The sequence below is a fragment of the Lemur catta genome, chromosome 8 (assembly GCF_020740605.2).
Source record: "Lemur catta isolate mLemCat1 chromosome 8, mLemCat1.pri, whole genome shotgun sequence".
NCBI lineage: Eukaryota > Metazoa > Chordata > Mammalia > Primates > Lemuridae > Lemur > Lemur catta.
In genome coordinates, this window is record NC_059135.1 from 65,508,584 (window position 1) to 65,521,230 (window position 12,647).

Below are 12,647 nucleotides of genomic sequence, written 5' to 3' on the forward strand. Positions count from 1 at the left end.
CAGTCTGGGAGAAAAGACAGACTATGGACATTTTTCAGTTAAAGCTGAAAGTTTTATATTTATATGAAAGCAAAGTTAAATTCTTTTAGAGATCAGTGAAGATCTCTAATCTGTCTGTTTTCCTATTGTTAATACTGTTATACCCTGGGAAAAATGGCACAGTCACTTATCTCCTGTTTAGTTCCACTAGTATTATGTGTCCATTAATAGGCTGTTGACTGAGGACAGATATAAAAAGCTGAGTAACACACAGTCCTTGCCCTTAAAGAGCTCCATTGTCTGATAGGGGAGACAACTTTAAAATAAATAATTTCAATTTGATGTGATTAATTCTATAAAAATTATATGTCCTACATATGGTGATGACACCAAGGACAATATGATGATCTTGTCTCCGTCAGGTCTGGGAAGCCTTTACAGAGGAAGAGATGGTTGAGCTGAGTCTGGAAAGGCAAATAACAATTTGTTATTAACACAAGAGGCGGGCAGGGGTGGCAAGGCATTTCAGAAGTAGGGAAAAACCATCCCAAACCACGGAGGCAGAAAACAGCATGGTGTGTTTGAAGTTTGGTATGGGTGGAATGTGGGTTGCATGCAGGGAGAAAAAAGGAATATTCTTTGACAGATAATGGAGGACCTGGTATGTCATACTAAGAGTCAGAGTTATATACAGTAGAAGAGAGGTTGAAAATTGGAAGCCTGAATATTAAACTAAGGCTTCATATGTTTGTTTTAAAGAATGTGTATTTTCAACATTAAATTTTGGAAATTGTGCATATAAATCCAGACTTCCAGCTTCTCTTGAAAAATTGGAATATTTGGTAACCCCAGCCCTACATTCATTCCTATTGGCAACAACTGGCTAGCGTCAAAACTGCTGCCTCCCTTGGGTGCCTTTGGGTGGAGCGTGCGCCTCTGCATCTGGGTACAGTCATATCCACCACCCGTTGTCTTATACCCAGCCCCCTTGAGTCACTTTTGATACCTGTCTTCCCCCTGCAGAGATTTGAGCTTCTGCCTCTGCTGTAGACAGTGGGGAGCCATTGAAAGGCTTGAGGCAAGGGAATAATATGATCAGATTTTTCATTATCAAAGGATTAGTCAGGCAAGAATGTGGAAGATGGATTGACATGAGATAAATCTGAAAGTGGGGAGCCAGTTAGAAAATAATTGTCAAATCTAGGAAAGAGATGATGAAAATTTAACTGAACTTAGTAGCTTTGAGGCTGGAGGTGAGATAACAGAGTCTAGATACATTAAGAAGGATTTGGTGACAGGATGTGAAGGGTAATGGAAAGAAAGGAGTCAAGGGTGGCTCTTGGCTTGGGCATCTGGGTGATCTGTGATGCCATCAACCTAGATAGGGAATACGGATTCTAAGGGAAGGATAGTGATTCTGTTGCTTTTAGAGGTTTCTTGGCTACCCAATAGGCAGTGGGATATACAGATCTGGAGCCATGAATTTGGGAGCTGTGAGCACATTCTTGGTACTGAAGCACCGTTGGGTTCAGTGGAAAGGAAAGGACCCAAAAGGAAGCCCCTGGGAACACCTGAGGGTGCATAGAGGAAGTGGGTCTAGCTAGACAATGGAGATGTACAATCAGTGTTATTAATTCTGACATATTACTAACTCTTTAAAATATGATTTGATTTAATTATAAGTCAGAGATATTTTCTTATTAATTTCATAGAATATGCCTTAATTTAAATACTAATGACAATATTATCCAAGGATTAGAGCCTCTCCTTATGTGATGCATGGGATGGATATGACATAGAGGAATCACACATGGAAAAACTAGAATGCCATAACTCATTGGACTCCTATGAAAAGACAAAGTAATTTTAAATGTTAAAAAAAAAGCAAAACTTAAAACATTTGCATATAATGATGTATAGAATTATTGGCTGGTTACATTAGCTCTGTTATGACAGATAGCATCTTTTTTCTAGCTGAAAGCAATTATCTGTAAGCAGGAAAGTACAATAGAACATAGGCTTGAAAGACCAAATTCAAATTTCTAAATCTCCCAGTGTAAGTGGCAATTAGATTCACACCATCATGCTTTATATGTTCTATTTAATACATTTTTATGGATTAGGACAGAGTTGTCTCCTTGGCTGAATAGTATAGCATTTTATGTGAGGGGTCATAGCTATTCCTCCGAGAAACATATACAGAATAAGTAATTAGAAGATTGGGGAAGTTGGAGGAATATATAAATGAACTTCGGTGGAGTTGTCATTTAGTAGTAAAACTGGCTAAATCTTGAACAGAAAACAAATTCAAAATAATGCACATTGTTCTTGTGTTTGTCTACTCAGAACATTTATTTCAGAGATTTACTAAGATTTTATGGAAAACAATAAAATTTCCTATTTCCATGAACATACTGTAACATCAGTATAGTACCTGGCCTCTTAGTATCTATTTGGAAAAAGTTCAAGATGACAGGATTTATCATCTTATGAGTGCTCAGGGAATTGATGTGTGTAACTTCCATTTAGCATTTTTGGGGATAATCTGGGTGAGACCCCTGTGCATGGATATAATAACCCCTTAATTTTGCCTTTTACCCTTTGTCTCCCTTCCCCCCTCATTTTTTGCTATGTTTTAGATATTGCTTCTTTTTTTGTCCCCAGTGTGTACTGACTGTTCTTTCTAGAGGAAGGTATTCGGACAATATACATATATTAATATGCACTATATCCAGTTTGAAATATTTAGTGCTGAATAACATCTCAAGTGAAGGGAGCTCTGTTGATGATAATGGAAGTCACTTTCTTATCTGATTTCCCTAGTTAATCTTCTTGTGATCCCTATTTGAATTCCCTTCTTGGCCCTCTGTGTAGGTAAGACATAAGTTTCTCATGTGAAGAGATTAATAACACTGCCAAGTTCTTTAAATTATCTTTGTTGATTCTGTGCTATACATAGAAAGAACTGATCTGAGTTAAGGGGAAAAGGTATTCTCATTGAAGGCTTCCTATTTGGGTCTTATAAGTTAGGAAATCTATCAACTGTAATCACTTTTATCACACTCTATATAAATGCTTTCCTTAATTTTCATTCTCAGCAGTGGTCTCCATTTCTTAGCTCCAAGATGGTCTTATTCTCATAAAAAAACATGTTACAGTGGTTACTGATCTATGAGTAGTTCTCTTAAGGGTTTTGTTCATTAAAATAATAACTGTAAGGGAAGTATCAGAGCTTTGAGGTATATGGTTATGTTAATGTAAACCTGTGAATTTAAGAATAGTTTACTAATGCTTATTTACATTACATAACACACATCTCTCACTGTCTCCTGCTAGACATCATAATCCCCTAATTACAGGAAAGGATTTTAGGTAACTCCTTTTCTTCTCTGTAATCCATTTCACTTGCATTAATTAGGCAAATGTCTTGTTAAGTAAATGTGCTAGATATTTTATTTTTAACCATAGCCCAAGAGAAGAAAGCTCAGAATTTGCAGATTCAAAAGGGGAGTCATTTCTGGGGTTGGGTGGCTTTATGGAAAATCCCTGCTATTAAAACTAAACTTAGGGCCCAGCGGAAAGTTGTCTCAACTTTTTAAAGGATGTTTGTAAGATCACAGATATCATTAAGAATGAGTTTTACTGAGTATCTTCTGTGAATTTAGCACTGTGGTAGATTTTACGGATTACAAAAATTGCATAAACATCGACCTTAGAATACATAGAGCATGTATTCTGGGATATGCATGTAAAGTGGTTAATATGCATGGGATATGCATGTAAAGTGGTTAATAAACTTTTTTATATAAGGTAACAAAGTGCTAAATATATTCAACAGACCTTTAATAATCCTTTACTGTGTGCCAGGCATTGTGATAATTTCTGTGGGAGATAAAAGGGGAGAGAGGTAAGTGCCCTCTATCAAAGATGGCTATACACATATGTAAGCCATGGCCTCCATCCACAGAGTATATACCCTAAAGTAGAGTCATAATATATTCGTTATGTATATCATAATGTATTCTGAACTTTTCTGTTCTCTTACAGTCTAAATCCTCCTTTGTGAATTGTTCAAAGCTGGATTCTGGTCCCACCAGCTGTGAAACCTTCACGACTTTAGCCTACCTTGTTGATAAAAAGCCGCAGAGGCAGAGGGGTGAGAAGATAGGTGGAAGAAGTGTGGTCTGTATAAGGAATTGGTCAGGCTAGAGTTCCCTATTGAAACTAAGAAACCCCAGCAGTAACATGCTAGATGGTAGTCATCTGGCCCTGAGATTTAGAGATTAGACAAGTATGTGATTGCTAACCTGAATTTTAGATACTTATTCCTCCACCCAAGAAATATCCAGTGAGCACCTGCTTTGGGTGAGGCACTGTTCCTGGAGTAGGGTTAGAGCAGTGAATAAGGCAAGTTCCTGCCATCATGGAGCTTACAGTCTAGTGAGGAACACAGACAAGAAAATCAATCAATTAATTAATATAATTTATATAGTAAAGTGAAGTGAAATTAAGCAAGATAAGCAGTTCAAGAGTGATGGGCAGGGGTGTTTATGATTTCAAAATCTGGTTTCTCTCATCTCTACTGTGCTTCTGAGTTGATTGCAGTAAGAATATAAGGGCTGTGGTTTAATGATGGCAGCATAAAAGTTTTGGTCTTTATGTCACAGAGCCATAGAGTCTTTGCATTGGGAGGGATTATAGAGAGCTTTCTGGTGTGTTTTTCAAGCTTCTTTGACTGTGACCTACAGTGAGAAACATATTTTACATCACACACACACACACACACACACACTCACACACACACACACATACACACACAATGAAAACAAAAATTTCTTGAAACAACATTACTATGTTGATATAATCTCTATTATTTTCTGATTTACTTTCTTAGATAAAAAATGCTAGTTGCTACCCACAAAATTGATTCCATTATCCATTAATGAATTGTTTGAAAAACACTCATCTAATTCTCTTAATTTTTAGAAGAGGATTTGAGGCCCAGACCTGGGAAGTAATTTCCCAAGATCTCATAGCCAACAGGCAAGCGAGTTGCTGACTCTTAGTCCAGTTTTCTGACTCTCTCTCTCTTTTATACAATTAGACTTTGCCAGCTTCATAAATAAAATTGATTGATAGGTTTGTAAATTTTGTCCTTTAGGGAAAAAAATGGCTGTTGATAATTTTCTGCTTATTGGCATTTAGTTTGTTTCTTCTTCTAAATGTTTTGTTTTATACTAAGGTTAGACCCTCCAGGACCCAATTAAATAAAACATTGTAAGATTTTATTTTAAAAGAACATGGAGCAATCAAGATAATAATAGTGCATAATCTTTGAGATTCTGATAAAAACTAATAAAAAGCCACAGAAAATTGAAGGTAGTTATCAAAGAGGGGTGATAAAGAATGCACTTATGAAGTTACCCAAGAAACTAAGGGACAATTGTGAATCCAAAAGGAAAAACCAAATTTTTTTTGCTAAGCGAAAATGCCAAGTGGAGAATAGAAAGCTTTAATAACGTATGCAAAATCACAGATACTGTATTTTATAAGTGAAGTTTAAACATAAATGGAACACATAAGATAAAAAAGCTTAGGCAGGTAATATTGAAAAACAGTGGAACATTTGGAAAAAAATTTGATGGAGCTATTAGACTGTTAAAGATTTAATAAAATGAAAATTTGAAGTTTACTCAGCTGAACTGAATGTAGAAGCTTAGAGCAACATTTAGAGAGAAGACAGAGAAAGAGATTTGCTTGCTACTTTTTACACATGTCTCTAACCTTGATGAAAGTATGAATTAGTCATTGAAAATCCTCGCAAGGTTTCTGGATATTTTCCCCGTCAGACAAGCTTAGGAAGCACTGAGCATGGCTAGGATGGGGGAAAGCAAGGATTGGGAGTCCCATGGTAGAGGAATCAGAAAATGGTAGCGTGTCTGGTAGGGAACCTTTTCTTTCTAAAGACCAATCCAGGGGCAAATATTGTCACGGGAAAATACTGTCAATCTAACTTCTAAGCATAGCCTCAGAACCTTATCCATGAACTCTTACTAAGTGCCAGGTGCTGTGCTAGCCTCTGGAGACGCAGCCTAGGAATAAGACAAATTTGGTTCCTGCCCTTAAGAAATTTGTAATCCATTGGAGGTATGGGCCTTTCCAAATGGTTTGATGCGTGCTCTAATAGAAGAGGGACAAGGTGCTGGGGAATTAGAGAAGAAGCATCTGACCTGGGTATGGTGGGTTAGGGAAGGCTTCCTGGAGTGAAGGAGACTTGAGTGAGATAAGTAGAATTCAGGCAGATGAAGGGTGAAGGAGACAGGCTTGCTAGTTCCCAGGATTACTCAATAACTTAATAAAGCATGAGCCTGGCACACACTAAGCTCTCATAAATGGCAGTTTTTAATATTTTATTACTGTCTGTTATAGGCACTGGTCAGATGGTACCTTTCTTTTGATTTCCCATTAAAACAACCACATCACACAATATTTCCATAAATATAGCTGACAGAATTTAATTATCTGTTATTATTGAAAAGGCCTACAAAATACTTATGTTTCTCATTGCTATTTGCTTTGCTTGCAGAAGAAAATTGTAGAACATGTCATATGTTAAGATCTATCTAAATAAAGAAAATATAAAATAGAATCAGAATAATAGAACTTTAATGAACTATAGAGATCATCTGATTCCATCCCTCCCTTTAATATGTGAGAAAACTGGGTGAGCCATTTGCTCAAAGTAAAAATATTATTGATCAGTGGCAGAGATGACACTCAGAAGTAGGTGTTCAACATGCTTTGCCTTTATGCCATACTGACACTTGTAATAGAATTGTTTTCAAAGCTCTCAACTTTAATGTAAAATTGTGTTAATATTGTTTCCTTGATATTAATTCCAATTGTTACCTTTGAAGTTTCATTTTCTGGTTTTCTACTACTTTATTCTTTCTGAGAATATACGTGTTTGTTAATTTCACTTGAACTGTTTTACTTTACATTAAGAGCGAGGAGTACATGTAAAGCTACTGTCCATTTTCATTTTAAACCCTTAATTTATTATTTGCAGTAGATGAGCATAGTTTAAATGTCATTTGTCCTCTGTTAGGTTAAGGTCTCATTCCAAGATTGTACCCTTGGCAGGAATATTAAACAGAATATTAAGTAAAGACCTGGAAAAATGCCCTGTAGTTAGTAATCTAAATAATGCTTATAACGTGCTCCTGACTGCCACTGTGGTGATGTTATTTCATGGTTATTATTGTTACGTGGCTATGTTCACACACTCTGTTTAAAGCTATATAATTAGCAAACCCTTTAAAATAAAACTGCTAAAATGTTCTTCTGTGCTATTCTTTTTGCTCACCGTTCACTGAGAAGCCGTCTGTGCTTTAGTCTATTGTGCTAATATTGATTTCTTTGCCCACCTGCCAGCTTTCTTTTTCTTAGGCATCTTGAAAATACCTTAATTGGTTGTCATTCTCTCCACATGGGAGCCATCTGATTCCCTTGGCTCTCTCTGTGAGGACCCATCAGATAAGGATTTGTTCAATGGCACCCTTTTCCCACCAGATTCCTCACCTCATCCACTGTGCGTTCTGAAAAGCTGTTTTACCCTATTGCTTAGATACCAATTACTGCTGGGCCTGTTTCTTTGTCAATCTCACAACTCTAGCTCCCAACAACCTCCTCTCCTTTACTTTTTTTTTTTTTGGTATGGTTATAATTAGAAGTGATGTGAATTATTGACTTCAGGTAAACTTCTATGGGTCCTTTACCATTTCCATGATTCCAATATTAAGTGGAAGCAATTCAGTTTTATTCTGCATTTCTTTTCTTTTTCTCATATATTATTTGAGATCTACAAACTATTGGCTTTTGATTGTTGAATTTGCAGCTGTTTCAGGATTTTCTGTTCTGTCTATCCCTTTAAAAAATCAACATAATTTTATCACCTTTTTTTGGAGAACAGAAGTAGCATCATTTAGACTTGCAAATGACAAGGAAGTGTCACTTAGGTAAATTTGTGGGTAAGCTGGTTACACCAGTTTGATTGGTCTGGTTATTTTATTTTATTTTTTTTTGCTATACTTGCCTTAGACACAGAAATCTTCCCTAGTTATAGATCTTTGCTTATGCTTTTGCTTCTTTAAATCATATGACATCATATATGTGAAGGTCATTCAATGATAGTTCCCCTAAGTTAGTCTTAAATCAACAGATTAAAAGAGTAGTTCCAAAACCCAAATTTATTCCCACTGAAATTTATAGAAATAGTCTCAGTACTCAGAGAGGCTGAATGTATGCTATTTTTCTTTTCACTAGTTCAGTGCATCACAAATCTTCCTTCCTACTGCCTCAGAACCTTAAGACTATGGTATTTTACCATATAAATCTCTTCGGGTATATATTATGTTTTATGGTTTATGTTGTTTTTTAATAAATTTTTTAGTGTGGAAAATTTTAAACATCTACAAAAGTCTGTCATCACTTAACTACAACAATTATCAACTCATATTGAATTTGTTTCGTCTATACTCTTTCCTACTCTCCCATACCCCTTGGATAATAGTGAGAATCCCAGACATCATGTCATGTCATCTGTTAGTATTTAAGTATTGCATTTGGCCGATATGTTTCTTAAATCTCTTTTAATTCATAGTTGTCCTTCCTTCTTTTTTCTTGTAGTTTGTTAAAGTCCTTTAAGCTTTCTCAAATTTTAATTTGGTGATTGCATCCCCTTATATAATTATATAATGTGTTCTTCTATTGATTAAATTTCCTGTAACCTGATAGGTAGGTCTAGAGATTTGATCAGATTCCATTTTATTTTTTGGCAAGAATAGTTCATGGAAATGTTATATACTTCTACTAGGAGGCAAAATGTCTGCTTGTCTCTCTGTGATGCTAAGATTATTCAGTGTGTTCAATTGTTGCCAGTCTGATCCATCCTTTATAAAGTTTCTCATCAACTATTAATGTGAAGTTTTTATTATCCATTGATCATTAACTAGAATTCATTATTATTGCAAAATGGTATATTCTAATACTAACATTTTTCTTATTTATTAGATTTCATTGAAAATGCTTATTTTGTTGAATTAAATAAAAGTTAATTATTGAGCACCTATGATGTACTATATAGTACTCTGCTAGATGGTATAAAGGGAAGGCAAATGCATAAAACAAACAGTATGTTCAAGATAATTAGAGAGCAGTTATAGTATGGTAAGTGAAATAAGAAAAGAGAGATGAACATGGATTGGAGAATGTTTCATGGAAGATGTGGGCCATGAACATTTTATAAAGTATGGAGAATCTGAGGGCATTCAAGTGAAGGAGTAGTTTGAACAACTCCATGAAGGTAAGAATAGGAATGGCATTAACAGAAAGGGGACAGGAACAAACCTACCTAGAGATTACATATTAGCTAGGTTAAAATGGGGTGATGGCTGGTAGTGACAGAGCTAAATTATTTAGATTTTATATTGATCATCTGACATCACTGTTGTGAATTTTCTGGTTTTATTCTAAAGACATTTGGCAAAAGGACTTTGAGTGGACTAGGGAACTACAACCAAGCTCGATGACTTGGAAATTGATTTGTCACAAATAAAACCTCATCTGAGCCTAAGAAATGTAAAATGTTCCAAGTCAGATATAAAATGTAAAGAAACAGTCATGTTAATGTATACGTATAGTAATAAAAAAATCTAAACTACAGGGAGATTTGTGGTTCCACAGATCAAATCAGGATATTTGAAAAGGAGAGGCAGGTGCACAGGGCTTGGTGTGAAGCTGTGGCAAAATTAAAGATGTTGGGTTTAATTTTGGAAGTGTTGGATTTTTAAGTGCACATACAAATATCCAAGTCTTTAGGAATTTGTTAATATAAGATGGGATTGAAGACAAAAAGATAGATTGATAATGTAAATTTTACAGTCAGACACATAGAAATGATGAACTCATAGAAAAGGACGAGAGCATCAAATAATGAACAGAGAGAGAGACAGAGGCTGGAGGTCAAAGAAAGGATAACATATGGTTGAGGGTGTAGGGTAAAACACAGGAAGCAGGAAGAAGAAAAAAAGAGAGCAGTGTCCATTGGTGGAGTGGCAGGGGAGAACAATGCCACAGCCCAGGAAGGAGGGAGTTTCAAGCAAGAAGAAATGGTCACCGGGGTCTGCTATCACCATGAGGTCATGGAATGAGGGACAGAGAACTATCCTTTGGGTATCCAAGGGGAGATCACTGGCAACACTCAACAGGACACTTGACTTTAAGTGTAGCAAGTTACAGATGGAAGATAATTTACAGACAGGAAAGGTTTGGAAGCAGGTCAGGATAGAAGGCTCATGAACTATTCTAGGAATGGGGTTCCAAAGAAGAAGGCAAAAATATGTTGGCCAGGATAAGCAGCAGGTAGGGTAAACTGAACTATATTTGAAAACCAGGAGTAGCAATTTCCTGGGTTATTTTGATGAATAGGGCAAAATGTATTTTTAGAAAATGAAAATTTTTACAAAAAGCTTATTTAGTTACTTTAATCATATTTGTAGAACATTATTTTATTCATTTAATTTTCATTTTATATATTACCATTAATGAATGATACTTATATCAGATGTATAATGAATGAAGTATTTAATTGGGAATGCTAGTTTGTCCTTTTGTAAAAAGAATTTTGCATGCCTCTGCATTTTCCTGCTGGCTGCTTCCTCAGACAGATGTGTACATGGATCAGCAAAGTGTTTGTTTTTATTTTGTTAGTTTCATTGGTTTCCTGCTTACAAAAATAATGCATGTTTATCGAAAAAATGTCACCTGGCACAGAAAGGTTTAAAGAATAAATTTTTTAAATCCCATGAAATGATGCTATTCAGAGGTAACCAATATTATTATTTTGGTAATTAAGCCCCTTTCTAAATCTCTATGTATAGATACATAGTTGATATTTTATATTAATGAGATCATACTATAAATATGGTTTTTTATCTGCTTTTTTGCATCTAATAATATGTTGTGGATATTTTCTATGTCAATGAATATAGAGATATAACATCCTTTTTCAATGGTAGTCATTGTATGAAGGTACCATAATTGATTTAAGCCATCTCCTACTGCCAGACGTTTAGACTTTTTCCAATTTTTCTGTTTTAAAAAGCACTGCAGTACACATTCCAGTGCATATTTCTTGTGCACTTGTCCTGTTGATTGTCTTCTTTAGATAATTTTCCAGAGGTAGGGTTGTGTGTCAAAGACTATGCATATTTTATATTGTGATACATATTTATAATACATATTGTCCAGTACTCAACAGAAAAGCTTTACCAAGTATACTTCTACCAATAACACATATAAGTACCCAGGAAGTTCCTTTAAATGTCTCAAAATGATTAAACTCTGTACAAGATCAGCAGCTGCTCTGTCAGAAGAGACTATGCCTCATCAGCATGGCTCTCTTACTAGAGAAAACAATAAATTCCAACTTCATCTTCTTATTTCAGATACTGAAGACTCATCATCTTTTGGAAAGAATTTTTAAGTTCATTAAATTTACCTGTCTTATATTTTACTTTTCTTAATAAAACACAAATCAAGTTTGCAAAAAAAAAAAAAAAAAGTCTTTAAATGATTGTTCATTCAGGCCCATTTTCCATACTTGTAAAATAAGAAGGCTGGTCAATGGTTCTTAAACTTTTTGGAGTCTTAGGACCATTTGAGAATTTTTGAAAGCTATTTAACGTACTTTCCAGGAAAACTCACATGTGCAAAAACACAGACATTTTTGCATACTATTTATAGGAATTCACAGATTTTTTGAAGTCAAATTACAGACTCTTCAGGACCTCACTCCATGAATCCAGACGAAGAATCTCTCAATGAGGTGATTTTAAGGTTGCTCTTTGTTTTTAACACTAACATACATCTTGTGCACACATATCACACATTTATGTGCACGTAGAATTTAAATGTATATTTACACAAAATTTGACATTTGCTTGATACAAAACCTAGTCTTATTATGACCTGTGAAATCACTTGTGTATACGTAGGTATTGAAATGAAGTTTTCTATTTATTTCAGGTTATTCAATGGCGAGCCCACCAGGAAGAGGTAGCAAGACTGGAAATGGAAATTTCTTCCAGAAGAAGAGAAAAAGAAGAGGAGAAAAAGAAACTGTGGAAAGAAAAGGAATTGTTGCAAAGAGAGGAGAAGAAAAAAAAGGTATAAAATCTATTGTCAGTATGAACGTGTGAATGAATATTTAATGGCCTAATTGAGCTTTAATTGATCTTGGTGTTTGGCATAGAATTCTCATAGGCAGTTCTGAGAAAATGCATGAGAATCTAGTGGATTCTTGCTTCAGTTTATTTGATCTTAAAAGATTTGTTGACATGGAAGAGCACCCAGTTTGTTGATCTACACGAGTATAGGTACCTGTGATTAGAAGAGATGCTGCAGGTAAAACAAAACAAAACAAAACAGATAAAGTTTATTACTATTATTAAGTCCTGCAGTAAGTAGGGACATGGCCAGGGGTGGGGAACTTTTTCATGTTGGGTGGCCAAATCATTTAGCTGTACTCAAATAAGGCCACATTCAAGAAACTTCAATTAGATATACTTAAAAATGTACATTATTTTATAAAAATCTAACTACTGTGT

At 35.2% G+C, this 12,647-nt stretch overlaps 1 protein-coding gene across 2 annotated transcripts in view; it reads left to right on the top strand.

The window, feature by feature from the left end:
• CCDC148 (coiled-coil domain containing 148) overlaps window positions 1–12,647 on the top strand; it is a 223,985-nt gene that overhangs the window by 132,256 nt on the left and 79,082 nt on the right. For both annotated transcript variants that reach the window (XM_045559139.1, XM_045559140.1), the window contains one exon: window positions 12,067–12,207. In XM_045559139.1, coding sequence (XP_045415095.1) covers window positions 12,067–12,207 — 141 coding nt within the window. The remainder of the gene's footprint in view (window positions 1–12,066; window positions 12,208–12,647) is intronic.